Source organism: Pecten maximus, chromosome 3 (genome assembly GCF_902652985.1).
Source record: "Pecten maximus chromosome 3, xPecMax1.1, whole genome shotgun sequence".
In the NCBI taxonomy this organism is placed as follows: Eukaryota; Metazoa; Mollusca; class Bivalvia; order Pectinida; family Pectinidae; genus Pecten; species Pecten maximus.
The window spans coordinates 35,502,606-35,530,526 of NC_047017.1; the positions used below are offsets into that span (position 1 = coordinate 35,502,606).

A 27,921-nucleotide genomic window follows, 5' to 3' on the forward strand; every position below is an offset into this window, starting at 1 on the left:
TCATGAAAACATTTTGAGTTTCCGTAGAAATAAATATTCCCGAATTAGATAAAAAGAAGGAATCAGATTAGAAATCTTAAATTGAAATTGAAATATTAAATTAATATATTTTCTAGTAAAGCAAGTCAAAGGTACTCCTGCGAACAAGTTATGCTATTCACTACCACTTATTGTTGGAATCGCAATAGTTGCTTTAGAGGAGAAAAAACTTGTTCACTGTACACCCCTTGATGATGGTGATGATGATGATGATGATGATGATGATGAGGAGGAGGAGGAGGAGGAGGAGGAGGAGGAGGAGGAGGAGGAGGAGGAGGAGATATAACATACTTCTACATCACGGCAAACATAATAGGGGTCGAGCGTTTTCTGATGAGCTATTCATCCCTATGTAAATAAAGACAGGTTGATATTGTGTTGTAAATAAGAGGATGAATAGACTCTGATCTGACTACACTACAGACGGCGAGAGTTGACAGAGGGGATTATCACATAAACAGACCGCTTATAATCTACTTCTATCATCAAAGTCAGGCAAATAAGTTTAAAATTGACGGAAATCGCATAAAAAACCCACCAAATACATTATTATTATCATATGATGAAGCCGAACAGTTGCCAAGGCATGTCCAAATCTGTCGTGGCTCTCAGTGTGAACGTTTGACGGAGGTCCAGAATAATAGGTTCTGAGAGTACACTTATTAAGGAAAAAACTGCATTCCATGTTCATTGAATTCTTATCACGAAAGATGGCTAATTGAGCGCCGCTAACTAGCCCAATTTTATGTGTCAAGCTGCACACGGGATTAGCCCATGGCTCTACCAGCAAAGTGGTAAGCCTAACGCCATACAACACACGGCCGGGTTATATAAAGTTGAGCCGAGATAAGTCACCCTTTGTAAATACATATTTAAGACTGTTTTTATTTCTAGTTTTGTTTGTTTAATCACATTACATGCTTATTTTACTGGTGATTGTGTATCTTGTTGTACACTAATTGGAAGTGTGCTGGAATGGACTTTTTTACGGAAGTTCGCCACGTTTGTTCCTTCTATATACAAATTATCTAGAGAAGTCGGGACATAACATCAACAGAATGCAAATCAGGACGACTTTCCCTGGTCTGCAATCAGCAAGGTCAGTCTACATGACAATGGTTGAACAAGAGCGCGAACTGAATTTAGTTTACAGATAGACAGCTTCTCTATAGTGAAGGTTGAAATACCTGGCTGACCTGCTTCTCACAACGTATACTTTCAGTTGACATATAGCCCGACTAGGAAACACGATTTTTGTTCAAATGTGTAATTTTTCAGAGTTGGTTGTTACACAAGATGACGATTACGACGATCCTAGGATTCGATTTGAAAATCTCTAGTTTCATTCCGAATTCAAATTCATATTTGTATGACATTGTTTATAGTGAGCTTTTTGCGGATTCCGCTGATTAAAGGTGCTTTAGCACATTTTTGTCATATCACTATTTATCGATATAACAAGATTTTACGCGTATTATATCATTATTTATTAATGTAATAATATTTCACGTGTGTTTTATATTTATTTATTTATATGATAATATTTTGTGTCTATAATATATCCTTATTTATTGATATCACACTATTTTATGTGTATTTAATCACTATTTATTAAAATAACAACATTTTAAGTGAACAAGTCCGGGCCTCGACGGATACACAGCTGAATTCTATAAATTCTAATGGTTAGATTTGAAAAGTTATCTCTTCAATTCGTTAATTGCTGGCATTGGAAAGGACGAATTGTCATTGACACAAAAGCAAGGGGGATTATCAATATTACAATATTATGTAGCAAACCCAGAGAAAACTTTAAAAAATGGAAATCGATTTCTCTTCTCAACGTCTCGTATTAAATAGTATTAATTTTTTCCCAACGTCTTAAATCAGTTCATATTATTCATGAAAATCAAAGAGGGTTCTTAAAAGGTAGATTTATTGGTAAGACTTTCCTCTCAAAAGTGTTATCATTTCTTAATTTTAGAAATGCATTCAGAAATTTTATTAAGACTTTATTCTAAAATGTTTAAAGATTGTAATAATTGTAATACTACACGGTTATTTTTTTTTTTTAGAATTTTTCAACATTGGAGGCAAGGTGATCCGATCTCCCCATATCTTTTTGTTATGTGTGTTGAAATCTTAGGAATAATGATAAGAAAGAATAGGGAAATTATCGGCTTTAAATTAGGTGAGAAGGAAATCAAGTTATCCCAATATGCAGATGATACTAGTTTAATCCTGAATGGATCAGAAAAAGCAGTTTAAAAAAACTCTAGAGCTTTTTAGACCAACATGCAAAAAGTGCATTTGGATAGAAAAGAAGAGAAATACTGATGACAGAATTGGTACTGATAAAAAATCTAAGCTAATCTAAAGAACCTTTCACTTTTTAAGGAAAAAAATAGTATTAGTCTTTCAGACATCACAGATCTAAATTTTAATGATAAAATGGGAGAAATCAATCTTTAATATATTCCTGGTCTAAGAGCATCCTTAGTCCCATTGGAAAAAATACGGTTGTTAAAACTATTCTATTGTCTTGGCTGACACACCTTTTTATTAACATCCCAAATCCAAATAATGATGTATTGAATGAACTAGAAAAAATGTTCTTTAACTTTGTATTGAGTGGTAAGAAAGATAAAATATCCAGAAACCATGCAACTGGTTAAAATCTACAATGAAGGCGGCCTCAAAATGGTTCAAGTTGATGCCTTCGCCAAGTCAATGGAAATTTCCTGGATTCAGAGATTTACTGAAAGATGATGATTTATGGACTATTACGTTTAAATTCTTAAAGAACCAAAGCATTCACTGATAATTTATGGATCAGGGTCCAATAGGAAGAAAGCTAAAACAATGAAGAATTTGTTCTGGAGGGAAGTTTTGAATAACGTGTATACTTTTGCCACTATCCCTTCAACTGAAGTGTCTATTTTCTATCAAGCTTTATGGTTTGACAATGATATAACAATAGGCCACAAGTTAGACTTTTTCAATCGATAGTCTGAAAAAAAGTATTAATTTTATTTATGACTTATGTAATTAACATGGGGAATTTATTGTACAACATGAAGAATTTTGTGAAAAATTTCTTTTTTCTGCGCTTGTAACAAAATTATATGGATTAAGAAATGCCAGGTTGTCGCAATGGTCATTTTTTGAAAAACCATGAGGGATATCTAGATGATTTATTTATTGAAGAGTTAACAATAAACAAAAAAAACCCAAAGATAAATGGTTATTTGCTCTCAATATACATGTACACGAAGATAATTTATGGTGGCAGAAGATTCGCCACCATAAATTATTTAAATTAGCTACTGATACCAAAATAAGATGGTTCCAATATAAGATTATACACAGATTACTTGGTACAAATAAATACCTACACACAATAACAAATACTTGACTCGCCAAATTGCTCGTTTTGAAAAAAAAAGTGTAGAATCCATTGTTCACCTTTTTGGGGAATCAATTAATTGTATGGATAAATAGCAAAATTGGAAAAGAGATGCACTTAACCGATCTATATGTTATACTTGGAAATCCAAATACATGTAATGAAACTAGCATTAGGACGTTATGACCTTCACCGAAGAATTCACATGTACACATAAAAATAGGACAATAGAAATATTACATAATCGGTTGGCTCATCTCAGAATGTCTTAATCGTTTCCATTTAGTTCATAAAAATCATTCCAAAATATCTTAACATGAAATAAGTTAAGAGAAGAGTTTTCAGTCTCATATTCGCTTATGTTGTAATTACTGTCCAATGTTCTAACTAAATATCTGGACTTGGAAATTGCCTTCACTCTATAGAAATATTGTGCTGACCAATGCTGCTCAATGCTGAAGTGGTAACCTAGGTTACATAAGATCACATATATACCTTACAGAGTAGTAATGTTTACCGTAAAACTGTGAGATAATTCATTATTTAAAACCTTTGACGGCTAAATGCTACATTAAGTTACAATATGTAAATGATACTTGTCTGTTCTTCATGCATATTAGTGTTTTATGTCAGAAATGTTTTTTTTAATGAAAATAAAAATATTTCGAAATGGACAAAAAAGTGTATCATATCATTATTGATTAATATCACAGTATTTTACGTGTATCATATCATTAGTGTAAACTGTATTTTATGATACAATTTCCATTTAACGAAATATATACAACATATAAAGTATACGAAAAGGAATCAGAAGCAAGTGTCAAAACACAAATCTGACACCTAGGTATATAGAATCACATTCCATAGCAGTTTAGACATGGAACATCAGCTTGAATTTCACCAAATGATTAAACACGTTGTAATTAATATAAACAGAGACAAACTTAAACGTGGGATTTTCTGCTTCCATCTTGTTGTAGATATATATTTAAATGTGATATTAATCAAATATAATAGTGTACAAATGTACATGCTACGTTAGCATGAATTATATGTTAGATTTTATCAGGAAATTTTGCACAGCAAGAAATATCCTCGTGTTATCGTCGATAGAAAGAAAAGCATTTGCAGACAGTTATAAACTTACAGTTATGTTATATGGTAAGGTGATAATATATTTAGGTTTTAGAAAGAAAATACATTGCATCTTAAAAGAAAACGAGAACTATCCTCAATTAGACCACAGGTACACAGAGGCGAGGGAATTCAGTTTCTTTAAATACATTGTCAATCTGGCATGATAGATTTTATCTAAATATGTCCAATAGTAGAAATAAATTAGCAAATTGTTCCAACATCCATGATCAATAGCAGGAGGAAGGAAAGAATTAGCAATTGACCTAGTATAACGAATCTGTGTAATATTGTCAGACTGTCTGAAATTTGGTTCGGAAAAATATTGTTAAAATATATAGAGGATATCTAACAGTGTCTTCAGTAATACGAAATATATTTCACGAGTGGGGCTAATATTTTGATATTTTTCACGAGTGCGCAGCACGAGTGAAAAATATCAAAATATTAGCCTCACGAGTGAAATATATTTGGTATTACTGAAGACACTGTTAGATATTCTGTTTATTACATTTTTTATCAACGAAAAACCTACCCCGTATATATGCTGACTAGGCCAACAGCGATAATTTGTAAACAAAAAAAGTAGTTTCCCCTGTCCAGGTGCTGACATATATGTCGGGCTTTCTGATTGGTCAATTATTGTGGTATTTTCTAATCATTAATTTGATTGGTCAAATCAGCAAAAGTGATATTTTTCAATATCACTTTTATAGAATGAATAATTTTTGATATTTCACTGGTAAAAATGTAATAAACTGGTGTATTATGATAAGACATTTAATGAAATCGGATGATTTTGTGGTTTTGTCTTTATTAATATAACAATGTTTTTACGTGTATTATATAATCATTTATTTATATAACAATATTTTACTTGTTTAACACATGATTCGTGTGTTCAATATTTTATAATCACTTTTTGATCAATGAGAAAAGTACTTAATCAATTGTTAGTTTTTAAAACACACTTGATTGCTTCTAGCGTTATCGAAGAAAAACATAGAACAGAAGACAGGTACATAAAATAGAAAAACAACATTGATAAAAATGTCTTTTACATTAAAATATGTCAGATGAAAAGTGATATTCCTTATCATTACACCAAAGCTGTATCCTAAATACCGTTGTAAGTTTTAGAAATTATAAAATGTTTGGTGGAAAAAGTCATAATTTTAAACACCTTTTACACTGTAACAAAGCTGTATTGTGTTTTCTGATGGATGGTAACGCTAACTAACTAACCGTATTTACTTAGATATTAAGAGCAGATATATCACATGACTATCTCCTTGTTTTCTGACACACAGTCTTAATGATGTTTATAGGGTAAAAAGTAGAAATACATAACCTATCTAAATGAATACATGTAATGGACTAGATATAAACCTATGTACATGTACATGTAAATAAAGAAATGTAATGGACTAAATATAAACCTTTGTAAATAAAGAAATGTAATGGACTAAATATAAACCTTTGTAAATAAAGAAATGTAATGGACTAAATATAAACCTTTGTAAATAAAGAAATGTAATGGACTAAATATAAACCTTTGTAAATAAAGAAATGTAATGGACTAAATATAAACCTTTGTAAATAAGGAAATGTAATGGACTAAATATAAACCTTTGTAAATAAGGAAATGTAATGGACTAAATATAAACCTTTGTAAATAAGGAAATGTAATGGACTAAATATAAACCTTTGTAAATAAGGAAATGTAATGGACTAAATATAAACCTTTGTAAATAAGGAAATGTAATGGACTAAATATAAACCTTTGTAAATAAAGAAATGTAATGGACTAAATATAAACCTATGTGGTACACATTGACATACAAAATATGATTGGGCTTATAAACAATATGAGAAACAAGTATGGGGTGACAAATGTCCCCACAACCGGACAGTTCAGCTTCAACAGCAGAAGGGCGTCTCTATATTGTACTGTAATCACACTCTCCGTCAGGTTCGGATTTACAACAACTTCAGTACTGTTGTCTTTAATCGACAAAAGAAAGTTATGCAATACAATTTCTATATGTTATTTTATTAGAATTCAGGGAAAAAAACAATCCCAGATCTGAAGGTCCATGGCAAGTAAATTTGATCTGTGGGTAGCTAAACATTGATGACTACTTGCCCGATTAGTAAGTGAAAAGTCCTCGTAATCTTTACCTTTTCCTTGGAGTAATTTAAGGTACTACTAATCCAGTTTAATTTGACAACTATGCCTCACCTTTGGGCAAGTACTTTGGAATCCAAACTTGCTCGAATGACCAGTGATACGGATTTATTTTTCTTGTCCTGGAGATGAAGCTTTTTCTCGACATTATGTAAGACTAAAATATCTTTTGATTATTAAGCTCGTAAACATTGAAAACGGCATTGACACACACTATATTCTGGTAAATATATAGTTCAAGGTTTATATATCCAAGTTGTTTTTCCTACAATGGGGAGATCAAAAGACTTGACTGAGGAAACACAACTGTAAGGTCAAGGTAAGCTAAGCATATTACATGTTTACTTTGAGACTGCCATTTGAAAACACCAGAATCCTCCCTCCCCCCCTCCCCCTTTCTCCGTGAAGGTCCCCTTTTTACCGGAATGGTGAATGAATCTTTATCAGAGACCTCAGTATCGGACTATATTATGGTCCCTGCCTCTTTGCAGAATCGTCAGACCAAATACTTAAGTACTCCTAACAGGACGAGATGAACATTTACTACAGGTAATTTTAATTTTAGTAATTAGTAATAATACCGGTTTAATTAGTCCTGTTCAGCTCGGTAGGAAGATGATAAACTACAATGTATATCAAGTGAAATGGAATCATATAAACAGGGTGTTCTACTCCTGATACAGGTAATAACCCTATTACTGGCCACTGTTCTACAACACCACCCTACCGCTAAATGTGCCCAATTTATCCTAAGTAACAACCTAATTTCTCTAATTCAATGGCAATTACACCGCCATTGAAGAGGCCACTCGACACTGCTCTCTCAAACTCCGCCCGCGCTCGCTGTAAACAAACGTAAATTTAAAATAAGCTGTCTCCAGCGTAAATATACCTAAACATCCACAGGAAATCCCCTAGTTATTGCCGTGCTATATTACCTTATATAAAGTAGGGGAATAGTGACCCTGGCTGTAATAAATTGTCAGGTACACCTAATTGTTCAATACACTATTGCTGCCGGAGGCCTGTAGGTGTGACATTTGTTTCGTTTTCGTGGAGGTCTGGTCATTGTGTGGAGTCTGTCATGTTACGTGAGAGAAAGGAGTAGATGTGTATATAGAGGTTGGCTGGCCGAGATGTCAGACCTGACATGTCGGGTGGCCGGGTGTAGGCCGGGTGTAGGCCGGGGTGGTCAGTTTTATTAGTTTGACACTGTCAGGATTCATCTCCTCCACAGGTAGCCATGGAAACTGACAGGTACAGTTGTCACACTCCGGGGTCGTCAGGGTGGCTTTGTTACAGGTGACAATTGTGTTAGATCATACTCCGTAGCTATTTAACTCCATTAGCAGGGCGATGGGAATCACACCCTCTAACACGAGTGATAGGTAATATCATTCACACTAGCACGGGCGACCTTACATATACACGAGCAGAAATACGCGCGACAGTATGGATACACCAAGTCGTAAGTATACGCGACTACGGCTTGTAAAAGAGTACGCGTACGGAAAACTAGAGATACATGTACGTATAGTTTGGATACACGCGTACAAGTACGGATTTATAATAGACGAGCGGAGTAAGACGTTATTAACGCAAGAACAGAACTGATAAAGGACTCGCACAACTAAATCAGCCAATCAGCTGGTGTTTCTCCTGAACCAAGTCCCCGAAGAAAATGTGTTCCTTAGCTTTGTAGATGTTTTTCCAAGTAAATAACATATGAAATGGGTGATTTCTATATACGAGAATAAAGAGTAGGGTCTTAAGATTTGGAAAATCAAACATACACTCCTACTAAAAATAGAATGACGTAGGATTCCAGGCGTTAAGAAGCGGGAATTCCCCAGGTGGGAGTATATGTCAGGGTTACTGTCTTTCGAGTACCCGTGAGGTCTTATTTGCCATAAATCCTATACAATGACACCATTTATCAGGTAGCGAAAACTTCAAACTTTAATTTGATATAAATTTCACATCATTTGAACTTCAAACGATCGAATGAAGGGATGGAGCCACCAGTAATAACATAAAAGTAAAATGTTTAGTTGTGTTAGCCCTATATCAGCACGTGTACGCCCGGCACTACGAATGCACGCCAACGCTTACAGTAGTTACAACGGATACACGCCTTCGCCTACGGAAACAACTGAACCACGTGCGAGTCCGGAGACTCACGAGCGTAACGTGTTGGGGATAAACGTAGTACGGACTCTCCGGCGTGCGTTTTGGCGACATTACCGATACACGGACAAATTATTCGAAAGGTGGATACACGCGCCTGAGTAAAGACGAGAGTACGGCATTCTACGGATACATTCTGCGCCAATACAATGTATACTAAAGCGTTATGATAGAACACGAGCGTGTGTGCGGACGAGAGCGGAGGCGTTAGGTATGCGTTGCTCTTTTTGCATCTTAATCATATGTTATTTCAGTTTCTTTGGAGAACGATGAAACACATACGCTTCTATGGAAATGTGTATAATTATAATTAAGTTTCTCAATAATTTATTTAACGTAAAAAGAAGCTCAACCTACACCAAACTCTCTGCCACGACTCTCAGTATCACGGCAGCAGCAAATTGGTGACGTGAATCAGGTCTATTATCCGGTTATGAAGAGCTGCTCTTGGTTATCTCAATTATACAAGTCCAATATACATCTGTAATATACATGAGACATTCGCCGTTCTAGCGAACTTTAGTGCACATGTCATCAGTATTTTGTTACAAATGCCAAGGGTATACTACTGAATACGATAAAAAAGTAATATTTCTTAACGTTTTTGAATTTTGTTAATCGAAAACCGTAATTGTTATGATAGTAGTTCTTCACGAAACCTTGTAAACATATATTCCTCGATGATAAAAAATGTGTTTCAAGCGAGAATTTTCCTATACAGATGAAGAATTTAAAGTTCTTCTGACTTAAAACAGAACTAATCTTATCATACGCTCAATTAGTATAAAATATCGTAACTGTTTAGCTATGAATTCAAACCAGTCAAAAGTATATGCCGTTGGTACGGACCCCATGGTGAATTCACTGCGGGACTATTGCCAATCAGAGCGCTCATGTTTGTTTTCCTACATCTGACCGACACACTAGTCGGTCGGGCTGTCAAGGTGTTGTGATGATTGACAAACAGTCCCAGTGCAATGTATGGACGCACACCTTTCCCTGGCCAGGTGGGCGGGGTCTATACCGGAAGACAATAGCTAATTACTACACGTGACATCTTACATCAAAAGTCTAGGTCTCGAGTTTTGCACGAGAACACGTCTATGGGACGGCACTCGAAATCAAGAAATTCCTATAGTGCTATATAGGTTGAGGAGAGTAGTGAATTACCTGGATTACAGCGGATTTCTATCCGAGTAGAATTAGAGATAAAACACTGGGCATAAAAACGTGTTGGTCGCCGCTAACACCTCCTATTAGGGCACTGGCTCGTAATTCGATGGACAAAATTGGCCTCGTAAGACTACTCAAGGAAAACTAACTTATATTTCATTATAGAAGTGAAAACTGGCTATAGACCATTGACACAGCGCTGGAGAATACGCTGTCCGATAATCATTCTGAGTTTTATGCTTAATTCCTAAAATAATTGACAAAATGAACACGATAATTAATTCTGCTAATACAATAATTAATTCTTCGTCGCCACCAATGCTAGGGTTTCAGTCCCAGTATGGTTCGGGAGGACATTTTCAACAGATGTATAACACTCAGCCTGTCCAGCGTCCGTCTTTCGCCATCCAGGAAATACTTGGACTTCCCGCTTCGTCTTGTCGACAAAATCCAAGTCCGGATATACTCGATCCACAAGGCATGTCGCCATCTAATATAATGTACATTTCTGGACTCAACTCTGGACACAATTCCGGATCTTGTGGAGGCGAGCTGCCTCCACAGCAGACTTACTACAGGGATCAAGCAATGATGCCCCAGACATCCTGTGCAAATTTTAACCCCTGGCGAATGGACACATCCTACAACCAATATCAACCTAACCCGATTCAGACCAGCCCCGACCTCCCGGGACCAAGGTACGGGGAAAATCCTGGGTACGGCCTCAAAGCACCATGTCTGGAAGATGGTAAGTTGTCGTCAAGCAGAATAACTTGTTTGGCTGTTTTTATCATTTATTTTTCGCGAATATTATCAATTATAACAAAAAATTAATTGATTGATTATTCATGGACCAATGATGGGCTCAATTCTTTCCTTAAAATTTCAATCGATATTTGATATGATCTATAATTTCATTTTTTGCAATTTATTTTGAATTTGAATTTCGAATGTGCAAATGCGTGATAAGGCGTTAAAAACAATCTTCGTACAGACATCCATGATAACTATCTTAGCGCTGAAATATGAGAATTGTTGAAAGGTTGTGTTTGAAAAGAAATGTAAAATCGGCAAGATGCCATCGGACTAAATGTGAATCAGGTCTAGAAAACATAGCCCATTGAAATCAAATACCGCATTTATAATGTATTGACGTAGATAATGTATATGACGGTATACATGGCATTGATATTTTTTGGAAAGTGTATATATAATCTATTGATAATAAAGTTCATATATAACATTGTATAAACACATTGTTTAACATATTGATATTTTACACTTGATAAGTAATACATTAATACTGTACACTGTAGAAATGATACATTGACATTGCGCATTGTATAAATTATAGATTAACATTGTACTTAATAATAAATGAACCTTATACAATGTATCTAAATAAGACATCAATATTTAACTCTTTATAAAGAATACATTAATATTGTACTCTTTATCAATTGATACATTAATATTGTACTCTGTAGAAATAAAACATCAATAGCTTACTCTGTATAAATAATATATTAATATTGTACTCTGTATAAATAATATATTAATATTGTACTCTGTATAAATAATATATTAATATTGTACTCTGTATAAATAATATCTTAATATTGTACTCTGTATAAATAAGTGAATTGCACATTTTATGTGCATAATACAATACAATATACATCATATATTATGTGTACATTATACAGTCCACAAATTGTGTATTTGAATTTGTACACTATATTAATAATTTATCATAATGTACACAAGTACATGATACATTTGACTTTATACATTGTTTTTATTATGTATTGAAATATACACCGTCAAAACTTCACTTTAACGGAGTGTGCTTAAATGTGGACACAACGAGAAATGAATTAATCTATGAAAATGTACACTTAAATATAGATATAATACAACGTACACTTAAATATAGATATAATACAATGTACACTTAAATATGGATACAATACAATGTACATTTAAATATAGATACAATACAATGTAGTAATGTACACTTAAATATATATACAATACAATGTACACTTAAAATGAATACATTTAAAAATTGGATGCAATACAATGTACACTTAAATATGGATACAATACAATGTACACTTAAATATGGATACAATACAATGTACACTTAAATATGGATACAATACAATGTACACTTAAAAATGAATACAATACTGGGTACATTTAAAAAAGGATACAATACATTTTACACTTAAATATGGATACAATACATTTTACACTTAAATATGGATACAATACATTTTACACTTAAATACGGATAAAATACAATTTACACTTAAATATGGATGCAATACACCTTACACTTAAATATGGATACAATACACATTACACTTAAATATGGATACAATACACCTTACACTTAAATATGGATACAATACACCTTACACTTAAATATGGATGCAATACAATGTACACTTAAATATGGATACAATACACCTTACACTTAAATATGGATACAATACACTTTGCACTTAAATATGGATACAATACACTTAACAAGTAAATATGGATGCAATACACTTTACACTTAAATACGGATACAATTCATTTCACACTTAAATATGGATACTACTTAAATACGGATACAACACAATGCGTATATGATCATTAAGAAGTTGACAGAAATGGTCCTAGCTGCGCGGACTTCCATGTTACAGTCGGGATATAGTGTTAATACATTGGAAACCTGTCTAACAAAATTTTAAACCTTTTTTGACATTATCTTTCTCTAAAATAAGCATTGCCATACCATTGACAGTTAGGCTAGTCCGTCAAAAATAGTTGATTTAACCCGATCGGTGGGAGTATAATGTTTTACCGCAAGTAATATTTTTCATGTGGGTGAAAATATTTCATGTCAAAGAATACGTGATTTTGCGTAAATTTAACACGTTTTATATGGCCCGGGAGGAAATAATTCATATCCATGCAATGCGAGATTTTGCGCAAATTTAACACATGTTTTATATGGCCCGGGAGTAAATGTTGATATCCATGGAATGCGTAATTCGGGGAGTTTTTCATAAATATGTGCCCAATCCCTTTGTCTCTTTGACAATAAAAAATGTACGTTAAAGCTGAAATCTAATCCGTCAATTCACGTTAATTTGGCGCATGTTTATATATGGCCAACATGGGTTCAACTTTTCATATCCATAGAATGCGCAACTTCACGTTAATTTGGATGTTTATAATATATATGACCTGCATCAACGCAAATCATATTCCAATGAATTAATGATTTCATGTTAATTTAATGCATGCTTTATATGGATTGGACGCAAATTTTCGTGTTCATGCATTTTGTCTAAATTTTCGTACGGATTCAAAGTTTTCAACACGGATTTATAGAAGCTAGATACTAAACTAGTAAGAGAGATATTCGAATCACAAGCTATAGGATAAAACTATATTCATCATGCAATATTGTATTATTTTATCAGTGGCAGCCGGAACAAGCAGTTTAAAATCTTATTTAAGTCTGAACGTAGTGAAGGTGGTAATCATATAGACATAGTTACAGCTCACGATTCCTTGTAAATGAAAAAAACAAACAGTCGGAGTGACTTAAAACTTATTTATGATTAAAAGGATATTATAATTTTAAAAATGTAACTATTTTACCGAATAGAATGGTACGGTATAGTTGTAAACATCTACAGTTCTGTGTAGTTTCTGTCATTGATATCAGAGATTGATGTAATACGTAAGACAACAAAGTGTCTTCTAATTCACTTTATTCTTTTAAAAAAAACACGTTACTACAAACGGAACAAGTCACCAGACAAAGTAGACGATCAGTTATACAAATATTATCATAAGAAGGTTAAAAATCAATAAAACCCGTCATTATTTATTTAAGAGCATCATTAGTCTTGTGTTGGCCATCCCCACCATTTACCTGTACTTTAGCCACGCCCACCGGAAGTCCACAAAATCATTCAACAAAAATCTGCTCTAAGTGGCATACTTGTAGTGAGGACCTGTCGTCACCGAAACTGAGCGAATCTGACCAGAAAGTAAATATTCAGCTAATAATGGCGGTCTCCAAGGATTTTGTGTTTTCTTAAGCCACGCGATAAACAAGCAAATCTGATTAAAATCTGTCAAACGGGACATTCACTAATGTTACAATGTCGAACTTATGTATTGTCACCGCCGGGGGGAGGAGGCGGTGTGGCGGGGCGGTGTGGCGGGGCGGTCAGGCTAATTTACACCACTCCAAGTCGCCACATAACACAACTATATAGACAAATCGGTATCTCTGTAGTAAACGGTGTGTTTTCGATATCAACTGATTCTTTAGTATACAGACATTAATCAATCAGTTGTAGTATTCTGGTACATTCTTACATACAATGCATGTATAGCGGAAGAGGTTTCTTCATCTATTCGTTTTTGCTTTTTTTATTTATTTACATCATTACGGTTTTATTTTTCATAGAGCAGGAAAAACATAAGAATAATTGAAAATTTGCTTACTTTGAAACACAAAAGACCACAAACAAAAACTTCCTACTGTGAAACAATTTATAACGAAACCATGAGATACTGGTTAAAATCACTCCAGGGATTGGTTGGTTTACACGTCTTTAACTTCCATCGTGCTGACGAAAAAATGCATGTACCAATATCGCCTCTTCAGAGTGTTTTATGATATTTACAAATTTCACAGGTGTACCATAATACAGCATAGGGTGACAAACAAAATTCTATAAATATATCTTAAATAGTAAGGGAAATAGTGAATTGTGTATTAAAACATGTAACGCTATGACCACACGATAAAGCAACTGAGACTGATTTTTCGTGAAGATAATTTCTGATTTTATCATCATAACGACTGTTACAGTAATTATTTAATTAAAACCAGATCACATAGCCGCCGCTACTCGATACTTTATGTGAGCTGACGGAAATATTGAATGTCTAACGACTTAAACACTTTCTTTGAAAACCAACATTATCATTATAGAAAAAAACAGTCCGGAACTATTGTTTAATTGTGATAGAATCTATTGAATCATCTTCTAATACCGAAACCTGTCATTTCCACACACGTCCGATTGTATTCTATAACACACCCTGACACTATCGTATCGTGTTGGTTTGTTAACTATAATACCAGAGTTTGTTCCGGTTTCAAATTGGTGCAAAACGTACTGATGTGTCAACACCCTAATGACAAGCCAGCAGCCGAGCCCTGTCCAACACACTGCCCTGGCCCAGGCGTTCTGACATTTTATTTCTTATTAGATTAAAACGTTTAAAATAGATCTCGGCGAGGAGTCTAATTATTCAGGACGATATCGTCATTAGCCCTTCATTGTTAAACTGGTGGTGATTTCATCATTATCAGACACTAGAGCTGTCCAATTGAGCAGGCCAACTGTTTTGTGGGCCTACTTAATCTTCACCACGGGACCGATGACCAAGGCGAGACCTTTTTGGGAAGACGTGCTAGAGTTACTACCTTGTTGTGCTACTCCAGCTGAGCAATTAACAGTATAAATCGTGACATTCCCGGCTCTATTCTTCACCAGCCACTGTGGAATTCTTTAACGTTCTATGGTCATTATTTGATGGCATTCTACCCCGTCTCGCAAGCTTTACAATGCGTCCATCCACCCACTTCTCGTCCGGGTCTTTCTTGACCACTGCTGGCAATCAAGTACCGCTCTGACTCGAGGTGAGAATGGCTCAAGTAGTCGAGACACAACACATCAAACGGACTTCATTTGAAAACTTTAACCCACTCGAAAAAGTGAAAACGAAATTAAGATTAAATCTGTGATTCTGTGTATCGTGGTTTTAAGTGTGTATTCATTTGGGTATTGTAATGTAATAAAAATAAACAGTCTGGGAGTAAATGTTTCAGATATTTTAATTATTTACAATGCTACAACGTCAGACTTAAGACAACCTGCCGATTTATCAGGATAGGGACAGTATACAATAGCATTAAAGAATAAAATAATCTCAAACCTCCATCGCTTACTGTAACTAAACTCTATATAGTATGCTTACACATTGTACTTTATTATTTGGTCCATTGTATTCCATACGTGACAACTAAGAGAAGTTCAGATAAGTTATACTTGCGTTGTTTGCAGGTGACGGTTTGTCGTTACCTAGGATACGATACATGTAACTGTAGGAGAATCCTCTTATCTACATTTGTTTGTTAAATAGTTTATATCTTGCATCACGCTATCTAGTAAGTTAGTTGATTTAGCGCCTATGTGACTCCGCCTATTGTTCGGTTTAGTTACATTGTAGCTAGTAAGTTACTGTTTTACCGCCTATGTGTCTCGATCTATTACTCAGTTTAGTTACATTTTAGCTAGTTAGTTACCGATTTACCGCCTACGTGACTCCGCCTATTATTCGGTTTAGTTACATTGTAGCTAGTAAGTTACTGTTTTACCACCTACGTGACTCCGCCTATTGCTCGGTTTAGTTACATTGTAGCTAGTAAGTTACTGTTTTACCGCCTATGTGTCTCGATCTATTACTCAGTTTAGTTACATTTTAGCTAGTTAGTTACTGTTTTACCGCCTACGTGACTCCGCCTATTGCTCGGTTTAGTTACATTGTAGCTAATTAGTTACTGTTTTACCACCTACGTGACTCCGCCTATTATTGCTAGGTTTCGTCGGGTATAATCAGTGTTCTCTCGGCGTCTCACGTTAACACTTAACATGTGTAATGATATAAGGACTGTAGTCTTATTAACACCTTGTATTGTCTTGTATTGTTCAACTTCTTTATTTTATATTTTTACAAATCTCCGTGGAACTTTGTATCCACTGTGTAGGTTTATTTTATCACTTTGTATAACCACAAGGTGTTACTGTTACGGTATTGTTCAAGTTACTGTAACGAGTTATACCAAAGGAGACGTGCTTTAAAATTTCACTGTATGATGTCCCCAGCATCACTTACGAGTCCAAGAAGGACACAACCGCTGTATGATGTCCCTAACATCACTTACGAGTCCCTTAAAGAACAAAACCGCTGTATAATGTCCCTGGTATCACTTACGAGCCCTAAAAATACAAAACAGTTGTCCCTAACATCAGCTCTAAAATGTCCCAAGCATCACTTGCGAGGCCCAGAAGGACAACATTGTATTATATATGGTAGCGTTTAATACTATCCTGTACCTGTCACTTGATTCATGTCTGAAGGTGCTACTCAACCACGTGTCTTTCCATCAAATATTAAGATTTTTTTTCTGGATGGAATTTGATATCAATTAATTGAAATCAGTGGTATGATCGATAATGACCTAGAATTGTACTTTTACTGCGGTTTAATGAAAGTGTTGAGTGTCTGTAAAGACGGAACTCGGGAAAGACAGCTTTGGATTGGTTCTATGTTGCTGTTATTCATATTATTATTAATCATAATTATTTAATGCATTAAAATAAGCAATCATTACACTGCGTATTATGCAAAGCTCATATATATCGAAATATTATTTTCTAAAGTTTAAACATTTGTATTTTCATAGATTTTAATCGCATAATTAATGTTGACGAACTATTCACTTGTGAATCAGTCTTTAAAAAATGATAATATGATTTTAACATTTGATCAATATTTTGGTGTTCTTAGATTGAGTAATTTGATCAATGTTGATGTGATATTCTCCTGTGTGAGTGTAACCTTAATCATTTAATAAATGTTTAGAATCGGTAAAGAATACCAATTACTTTAGTAACACCCAGCACCATCACATATTACATCACGGATGGTCGAAGTCTTCAGACGTAACGTTCTGTATTTCAGGATTGTAACACATCTGGTATATAATTAAAATAACAGTGACAGTCATAAAAGGATATTGTTTAAAGGAAATGGCATAAAAACCATAAGTCTCCTCGTTATTGATCATCAGATTCAGTGATTCACACTGGGTGAGTTTTCGGGACGACGTTTCTATAAACAGATGAGTATTATTACATTAAAACATAACATGATGTTCAGTTCGAGTGTCTAAGTACACGAGGTACCAGCATACGCCACTTTTTGTACGAGTAAAACACGGCGACGCACGCGCCTGTTAGCTATGTTTTAGTGTGGCGTCACAGCACCATTCGGGTCTCGAGAACGTTTTAGTTTTCTCTTGTCGGACTCCCACGCCGGTTTTAATAAAATCAGAGTCTAATAGAATCACGAGGTCAATTTTGACAATAATTGTAGATTTTAAACTATCTGTACGCGTTATCTCGAGCTTAAACAAAATCAAGTGAAAATGGAGAAACCTTTGACACTCTAAGTCCCTCTACTGGTACTTGAGGTTGTTGACAGTCGGTCGAGTGTCGTGTTTACCTGAGCGCCATTCTGACATCTTCTTACCACCCCTATCCTTAATCACCTTCGATTTACTTAGGTCTTCCTTCAACCACAACCTGACCCACTTTTTGTTTTATGAATGAACCTAAGAATCGGCAGTCGGAGAGTCTGGGAAAATTTCAATATTTCATAACATACGCATGCGTATATCCCGATTTACACAGGTAGGCGCCATTTTAAACTCTTAAGATGAGTGATTATGTAAATATTTTAAGATCGATGCTCGCTTCCGGTAAGTTGGAAGGGTGACTGTCCCCTACTTGGTCCCATCCTGTGGTTTTGTGGTCTAGCTTGACCAGTCTGCCTAGGTACATCACAGCAGTGGACACCACACGGATTATCTTGTCAGTCGTGGACAAGATGACGTCACATCCTGTATATCAGTGCCATGTTTACTTGTATTTGTATTATGTCACGTAATTATATGCAGCGACACATACCAATATTTCTGTATGTTACGATTACTACACAAGCTATACAATGTAATCACATACACTGTATGTAATACCGATTATGACAATTGCAAAAGTTTACATTACACAATTATAGCCTTTTTGTAATCAAAAGGCTTAAATAGTTTTATTATAAAAATACTGTTTTGATTTTAATGATCACACAAACAAATGGAAGTAGTACTTGTACATGTTATGACAGAGACTGCGTTGTGAAGTATTTGTAAATATTTCATTAGATTTTTTAAACGCCACACTGTCAAAAATAAACTAATATAGTAAAATGCATTCAATAAACGAATTCTAACAATAATTTAATATATTCTAATAATCTAATAATCAGTTGTGCTTGTCATGCTTTAAAAGTCTGCAAGATATTTTACAACTTTTTTTGACAATACCAAGGGAAAGTAATTTATAATTTATCCATCTTAGAAACACCCAGCCAACTAGCATTTTTACCATTTGTTCACGGCCGTGTGAAAAAATTGATTTTATAATAAGTTCTTTAAGTTTATTGTACATATGTGTTTTTGCTTACTGACTTGAATCACTTAGACACATCCAAGGAAAATTAGAGTTACTGTGGGAGGGGTCAGTCTAGATTCTCAATAATTCACACGATCCCATGATGCTGGGAATTGGGGACGTAAACAATCGTCTTCATGACATGCACATATTTACAATAGACTTACTGTGTTTATTGTGTATTTACAGTGCCCCAGAGACCGGAGTGTGCACACATACAGAAGACAGAGTGTGGTAGTCACGGGAAGAAGCAGAAGAAAAGACGGCGACATAGGTAAGATTCATCATTGTCTCGTCTGGACTACTACTCCAGGAAATTAGGTCACAGCGACCTACTTCTTATCTTGGGACTTACTTTTACTCTAATTCTGACCTTATAGGTATCAATAATGCACTGCTCGACTCACGGTTGCATTCCCCATCACTGGTCATGCATTGCTTCCTGTAGTGCAGCAATATTACAATTTCGGCTGTCAACAAGATCAAATATATATAGATGTGTATAGGATATCTTTCCAAGTAGTAAGATTCCGCATAGAAGTCATCATTTAGGTAAAAATAAAACCGTATAACTACTGTATATGAGATATTTAAGTTCTATCTGGGTCTTGAGTATGTTGAGCTGGTTATTGAGTATGTTGAGCTGGTTATTGAGTGTGTTGAGCTGACTGATTAAAGGGACACCATGATTTCTAATTATTATTTAAAATAAAGGTCGCGTGCTAACCAGAGCATATTACATGCCATTTTGACCACCTTCTTTATCTCCGAGATGGTAAGTCTTGTAGAGCAATTAATTCTGAGATTTCTACGTCCTTCGATCCTAATTACTTGGCACTGAACTACGTTGTAACCCTATCCAAGACACCAGCTAGCCAAAAATGAACAATTCATTACCATAACCAGCCCTAGCAGTAGGGGGGCCATTGTCTAGCGTGTAAATTAACGATCTAGTCATATACAGCCATCGAACAATTACAGCGCGCCATTGGTCGACTCACTTTCCCATCCTTTTTACGCTGAAGAGTTCTCTGATCACGCCCCGATTATGGCGACACGGAATGGCAGGGCATGACAATCGTATGTTGAACTGCTGATGTAAAATAAATAACGATGTGTATTTGTAGTGACGGGTTGCCGGTAATGAGCAAAATTACCCATTACATTTTCCAATTTAGTATCATATGAAATGACCGGATTATTCGGGAGGGAAGTGTGGTAGGCTACAGATCGATTTGGTGCCATACGCTGAGATAAACAGCCCAATCAGCACTTACCCGACACCAATTACGCGACACGACTTTCCCCTCACAAGTCGGAACCCGTACCCCGAGTTTTAATTAAAGCTGTCGTGCCGGTGAAGTGTTACCAGCAATACTTTCAATTAGACATCTTTGTCGTCAGAATAGTCGTTAAGATACAGATGTACATGTTATATGTAGGTTTATGAAGCAGCAGTTTCGGTTGTTTTCAAAGACAACTTACATCTTTCCGTCACAGACAGATCTAATTATTCAAATTCAATTATGCAATTTGACTAAGAGTAGACTAATGAGGTACATATATTATAAAGACATATACTTATGAATAATTGAAGATAAAAGATGTAGGGAAATTCAATAAATAATGGAACAATCGTCCATATCCCTGTAGGAGTATATAAGGAAGATAAAACGTCATTTGACACTTTGATTTATAGAACTAGACAGTATGTTGTTTTTATTATAGGACGATATTCACAAGTTACCAGAGTGACGAGCTTGAGAAGACATTTAAAGAGGCTCACTACCCGGACCTGTATACACGGGAAGTGTTGGCACTGAAGATCGACCTACCAGAGGACCGTATTCAGGTACATAAAACTATTATCTTTGGCAGAAGACATCGCTGACAATACTCATCACAAAAGTCAATATAGGGAACAACCAACCAATTGAAAAAAAATATTTTTGAAACAGCCCCTGTGTATAGAACGTTGAGCCAAGGATAAAATGTCTGGCAGCCACTGATTGGCCAGTATGTTATGAAGTGAGAAAATAGATATGTAGCCTGATAGGTAACTATCAATAAGAAATGTTGATATAAATTTCGTAAGTCTGATTGATTTTTTCCCCCAAAAGTTCAGGTAATAATAATAAAAATGTAAACATTTAAGATTTTTGAGAATTTTTACTGCTGCGAAATTCACCTATTTTCAAAATGGCTACCATGGAGAATTTTTTTTTTTGTTAGGTGTTATATCAGACCGTAAACTTTTGTTATAAACCATAATTGTCATATTGAATTCAAGAATTTGAATGAAATACTCCAAAACGTTAACACTAAAGTCTATGGGAAAACAATTAGTTGGTTGGTCTCTACTAGGATATTCTTTAAAATTCTTACTTTTATTAACAATTCCGTGAACGTTGTTTCAAGCTATAAATGCAATCGGTTGTTTATTGGTCAAACGTGGGTATCGCCGTGGAATTTAGATGATAAAGATACCATTGATAAAACAAAAAGATTTATCTTTACTCAAACAGACTGTGTAAATACAGTAGGAGGCGTGCATTCCATGTCTAGCTGTTTTCAATTTTCCTTTATCTTTGATGCATATAAAAAGAAAACAACTTCGCTATAGCACAAACTGTATAAAAGACCTTGTAAATTTATATATCCATATACCCACCTCCTCTCTCGCCCCTCCTTCGCAACCCGGGATTCAAGGTCAAGTTAGTTTAACCCTGTACAAACCCGATACCCGATAGGTTGTCACGTGCACTTCGAGACCCAAACGTTTGCCACAATCAGAGACAAAAATCAAAATCTCAGCATGAAGAATTATTGGCGAACGTCAAAATCGTCGAGTAATTAGTGTTGCTATCAAAATTTACACAGCGAAGTGTGTTTATTTATTCTGCTGGCTCAAGATAGGGAAGGAAATTTGACGTGCTCGTCCCTCCAACCTCCTGGTTACACGGGAATACAGAACACTATGGAAGCTGACAGCTCTGTACTGCATGATCGCCTCGAACAGTTATCTAGTAGATACGTACGATAAGGTTGCAGATAAGCTGCATGTGTGATTCTATACGGCCAGGTTCAAATTATAAAATTCCGTGACGTCAGACGAAGGTTTACATGACATGTTGGTTAGCATAATGCTGACTTTCCCGTCCATTTAGTGGATAATTCACTGTGATCGGTATCTGTTTCTTATGTTCTATTTCACACGCAGTTTTATATTTTAAACTAATTATAACCCAAAATGCATGGTTTCCTCGTACAGAAACACACTCTTCTCAAATACTTCCTTCACCCAATTATGCCTATTTCTCATATGCTCCTTTCATTGTACGAAATGTATTTTTTAAACAAAGCAGACCTAGGCATTGTGCCTTTTGCATGTACTCCATAAGTATATGAACCTCCGAATCATCGCTCATCTCCATCCTATTTTTATTAGCATAGACCTCTTGCATTTCTCAGCTGATTATCATTGAATTTTTTTTGGGGGGGAAATAACCATGCTATGTGCATACATGATTTAAAAAATGAAAATTGTGATTTTGTTTTTTAATAAGAACAGGTTATTAATCATGTCGTTTATATTTGTAGGTCTGGTTTCAAAACAGACGTGCAAAATGGCGAAAGAGCGAGAAAACATGGGGGAAGAGCAGCATTATGGCAGAATATGGTCTATACGGAGCCATGGTTAGACACGCACTTCCGCTTCCGGAGTCTATCCTAAAATCGGCTAATAAGGGCATTGACAAGTCAAACGCACCATGGCTATTAGGTAAGTTAAATTAAATATCAGTACATTTTACAGATATATGGTGTCGTATGGCATTGTACCACTTCATCCTCTTGGCATGATTTGTGGAATCCTTTTACCGCCATGATAACCGCAATTATAACGGTTCACACACAATTGTACATGTAGATATTAATTCCATCAAATATTGAAGTCACATTGTAAAGGTTAATGATATTAATTTCCATTTCTTAGGTATGCACAAGAAATCTATCGAGGCGTCTAAAAAGATGAAAGAGGAGGAGAATGAAGACGATGAAGGATCAGACGATAAACACAAAGACGAGTTCCGGTCGGAGAGTATCGCCGCCTTACGGGCTAAAGCACAGGAACATAGTGCCCGGATGTTACAAGCACTCAACCGGGAAGGAAAACAAAATTTTGAAGAGACAAGTAACAGTTCTTTTGACAGTTCATTTTTCTCTGACTCAGGTGATACATCTACAGACATCACCAGGCAGTGATTTACATATTGGCTCATGCTGTTATTCCACTAGTCCTGAATACTGAACAACACTAAAACGGGTGCCATCGCCATAGCCTTGCTTTGCTACAGTGTATCATGTTTACATTGTGGGACTATAAAACTGTATGTACAAGTACAAGTACAAGTACAATTATTGTATGTCTAGTTTTCAAATACAACGTTTGTCTACAATGTGTATATGCGCACATAAATTATACTGTCGTCATATAACGGTATATTATATAAGTATGTGTGTATGCGTACCTTAATTATACTGTCGTCATATTACGGTATATTATATAAGTATGTGTGTATGCGTACCTTAATTATACTGTCGTCATATTACGGTATATTAGAGAAGTATGTGTGTATGCGTACATCAATTGTACTGTCGTCATATTACGGTATATTAGAGAAGTACTCGTATATTGAGAATAATGACTGACTGAAGTACAAGTGTACAATTGCATTATGTTTATAATGTGTACGCTTTGGTGCCACACCAAGTCACAATGTGTATGGTTTGCTATAACTGAATTTATGCTGATCTCATTCTGTTATTGTAAATGGTGTAGGATTGCCTCGCAGTACCACAGGGACCCGAGAAGTAACCTCAGTGAGATATAATGTACCGAGTTTAGACTTTACACGAGACAGGCATGTCTACAGACCACATGTGTCAGGAATGTATCTTATAAACAGACCATGCCGATGGGAAAATGACATAAATGTATAAAATTGAGAATTCTAATACGTAACCTAAATATATGATAACCTGCGGTTCTGTAAGTCTGAATCATTAATTGATTTGCTTTTAAAGTGGGCACATGTGTAAATTCTTGATATGCAAGTGTGGCGCAATCATTAACCTTTTGAAATGTAAACATATTGCATACATGTGTAGATACCTGCCCGATTCACGGGTTCATGTGATAGATACATGCTAATTCTCGGGTCCCTGTGATAAATTAAGGCTAATCATCGGGTCCCTGTGGTGAGGCGCATCTTTTATGACCACAGCTCAACTTACGGTATTTGTCCGTTCTCGTTACTTTAATGTGTTCCTTTACTTTGTCCGTTCTCGTTCCTTTAATGTGTTCCTTTACTTAGTCCATTCTCGTTCCTTTACTTTGTCCGTTCTCGTTACTTTAATGTGTTCCTTTACTTTGTCCGTTCTCGTTACTTTAGTGTGTTCCTTTACTTAGTCCGTTCTCGTTACTTTAGTGTGTTCCTTAACTTTGTCCGTTCTCGTTACTTTAGTGTGTTCCTTAACTTTGTCCGTTCTCGTTACTTTAGTGTGTTCCTTTACTTTGTCCGTTCTCGTTACTTTAGTGTGTTCCTTTACTTTGTCCGTTCTCGTTACTTTAATGTGTTCCTTTACTTAGTCCGTTCTCGTTCCTTTAGTGTGTTCCTTTACTTTGTCCGTTCTCGTTACTTTAGTGTGTTCCTTTACTTTGTCCGTTCTCGTTACTTTAATGTGTTCCTTTACTTAGTCCGTTCTCGTTACTTTAGTGTGTTCCTTAACTTTGTCCGTTCTCGTTACTTTAGTGTGTTCCTTTACTTTGTCCGTTATCGTTACTTTAGTGTGTTCCTTAACTTTGTCCGTTCTCGTTACTTTAGTGTGTTCCTTTTCTTTGTCCGTTCTCGTTACTTTAGTGTGTTCCTTTACTTTGTCCGTTCTCGTTACTTTAGTGTGTTCCTTTACTTTGTCCGTTCTCGTTACTTCAGTTTGTTCCTTTACTTAGTCCGTTCTCGTTACTTCAGTTTGTTCGTTTACTTTGACCGTTCTCGTTACTTCAGTTTGTTCGTTTACTTAGTCCGTTATCGTTACTTTAGTGTGTTCCCTTACTTTGTTCGTTCTCGTTACTTTAGTGTGTTCCTTTACTTTGTCCGTTCTCGTTACCTGTTATCTAATTTGTCTGTTTTCGTTACTATTGTCTATTAATATCGCCAATGCTGTATTTGTTGTTATCTTATAATGAATATCATGTTTAATTGTAAATAAGAGATAGCTATATTTATCACGAACGATATTTTGTAAATAACTCGTGCTTTTTGTTTTAGTATTCTTAGTCGAATAGTAACTATTTTTAGTATAATTTATTCAAGTATAGAATAAAGTATCGTACGATTTCAACGTCATGCAACTAAATTAATTAAAATCTACTGAATTAATTGAAATCAATTGAATCATTAATAAGCGCAATGTAAACACGTTTAGAATATACATATGCTACAATTCGATGGATATTCTAGTAAAAATAACCACGTTGAACTTTTTATTTAGTATTTTTCACTAATCTCATCTCATTAAACTATCATGCGTACAAAAAAACAATATGTCAATGATGTCTTTGTGTACAAAATGGTCAGCTTTTTCTGACCTTGACCCTCGACATTTCGTGTCACTGTTTTGCCTATACACACATACTTTTATTTTGTGTCATAAAAGGTGCAATATATTTTATTTCGAATAAAGAACTACAATAAATTGCTTATCTTTATTTCCATGTACACTGCTGTCCCCGACCGACACTATGAACACATGTAGATAACACATGTACAGTTTTGTCAGACTGAGATAGTCATCCTAAACTAAACTACTCTCGCTCTTGTACATGTAATTTGCATAATCGCAATTTGGAACTTTCACGTACAACGTCAATAGACTGATGGACCGGACACGTTTAACCATTCCACCACTTATCTAGCCTTCTTTTTGTGGTTTTAGACGATTTGGTTGTTTTCTATCAAAATAATAATAATATTAAAATCATTCCAGGTATATACCCGATCCCGATTTCATGTTAGGTTACGTGAATAGACTTTAGCATATCAAAAGCGGTATGGAGTTTTGCGTGACTCTTCTTTGACTACAATCTATCATCTTCATTAGACAAATGACCAGTAAAGGACAAATGACCAGTAAAGGACAAGTGACCAGTAAAGGACAAGTGACCAGTAAAGGACAAATAACCGGTAAAGGACAAATGACCAGTAAAGGACAAGTGACCAGTGAAGGACAAATGACCAGTAAAGGACAAGTGACCAGTAAAGGACAAATAACCGGTAAAGGACAAATGACCGGTAAAGGACAAATGACCAGTAAAGGACAAGTGACCAGTAAAGGACAAGTGACCAGTAAAGGACAAGTGATCAGTAAAGGACAAGTGACTAGTAAAGGACAAATGACCAGTAAAGGACAAATGACCAGTAAAGGACAAGTGACTAGTAAAGGACAAATGACCGGTAAAGGACAAATGACCAGTAAAGGACAAGTGACCAGTAAAGGACAAATGACCAGTAAAGGACAAGTGACCAGTAAAGGACAAGTGACCAGTAAAGGACAAATGACCAGTAAAGGACAAGTGACCAGTAAAGGACAAGTGACTAGTAAAGGACAAATGACCAGTAAAGGACAAATGACCAGTAAAGGACAAGTGACCAGTAAAGGACAAGTGACCAGTAAAGGACAAGTGACCAGTAAAGGACAAATGACCAGTAAAGGACAAGTGACCAGTAAAGGACAAGTGACCAGTAAAGGACAAGTGACCAGTGAAGGACAAGTGACCAGTAAAGGACAAATGACCAGTAAAGCGTATGAACACTGAGGTGCAAAGTGTAAGACGGACGGATTTGGTTTATTTTGTTTAACGTCATATTAACAGCCATGGTCATTTAAGGACGTGCCTGGTTTTGGAGGTGGGGGAAAGCCGGAGTACCCGAAGAAAAACCACCGACCTACGGTCCGTACCAGGCAACTGCCCCACATGGGTTTCGAACTCGCAACCTAGAAATAGAGGACTATTGAGAAAGTGGCGGGGCACTTTAACCACTCGGCCACCGTGGCCCCAATACAAACAGATATGACCTGCTAGAGGAAAATATCAATCTGCCTATTTTTACCAAGTAGATCTGTCCGTCTGTCTTAAACACTATAGTCGTATGTTTGTCTAAACAACTAGAGGACAGCTTGGTCGTCCGTCCGTCTATCTAAACAACTACAGTTCAAGTTCTTTATTACTTTGAGTTAATTAGCTCATCAGTTTAAAGTACAGACATATATTTAGAGTAGATTTCAGAAAACATAGATACATATAATATATACATATATACATGTATACAGGTTCAGTCGTGGAACTACTG

The 27,921-nt window shown here is 35.5% G+C and overlaps 1 protein-coding gene across 1 annotated transcript; it reads left to right on the top strand.

The window, feature by feature from the left end:
• Nucleotides 1–9,903: 9,903 nt before the first annotated feature.
• Nucleotides 9,904–26,271, top strand: LOC117324005 (visual system homeobox 2-like). Its single transcript, XM_033879592.1, has 5 exons — nucleotides 9,904–10,878; nucleotides 19,700–19,784; nucleotides 21,239–21,362; nucleotides 23,111–23,291; nucleotides 23,505–26,271. Exons 1-5 carry the CDS (start codon nucleotides 10,395–10,397, stop codon nucleotides 23,771–23,773), a joined length of 1,143 nt encoding a protein of 380 aa, XP_033735483.1. The 5' UTR covers nucleotides 9,904–10,394; the 3' UTR covers nucleotides 23,774–26,271.
• The last annotated feature ends 1,650 nt before the right edge of the window (nucleotides 26,272–27,921 follow it).

Excerpts from the sequence above, each read along its gene's own strand:
- LOC117324005 (XM_033879592.1), top strand. The coding sequence starts at position 10,395 with ATGAACACGATAATTAATTCTGCTAATACAATAATTAATTCTTCGTCG. Across the intron at positions 10,879-19,699 it reads AGCACCATGTCTGGAAGATG|TGCCCCAGAGACCGGAGTGT; the intron begins GTAAGTTGTCGT and ends GTGTATTTACAG. Across the intron at positions 19,785-21,238 it reads AAGAAAAGACGGCGACATAG|GACGATATTCACAAGTTACC; the intron begins GTAAGATTCATC and ends TTTTTATTATAG.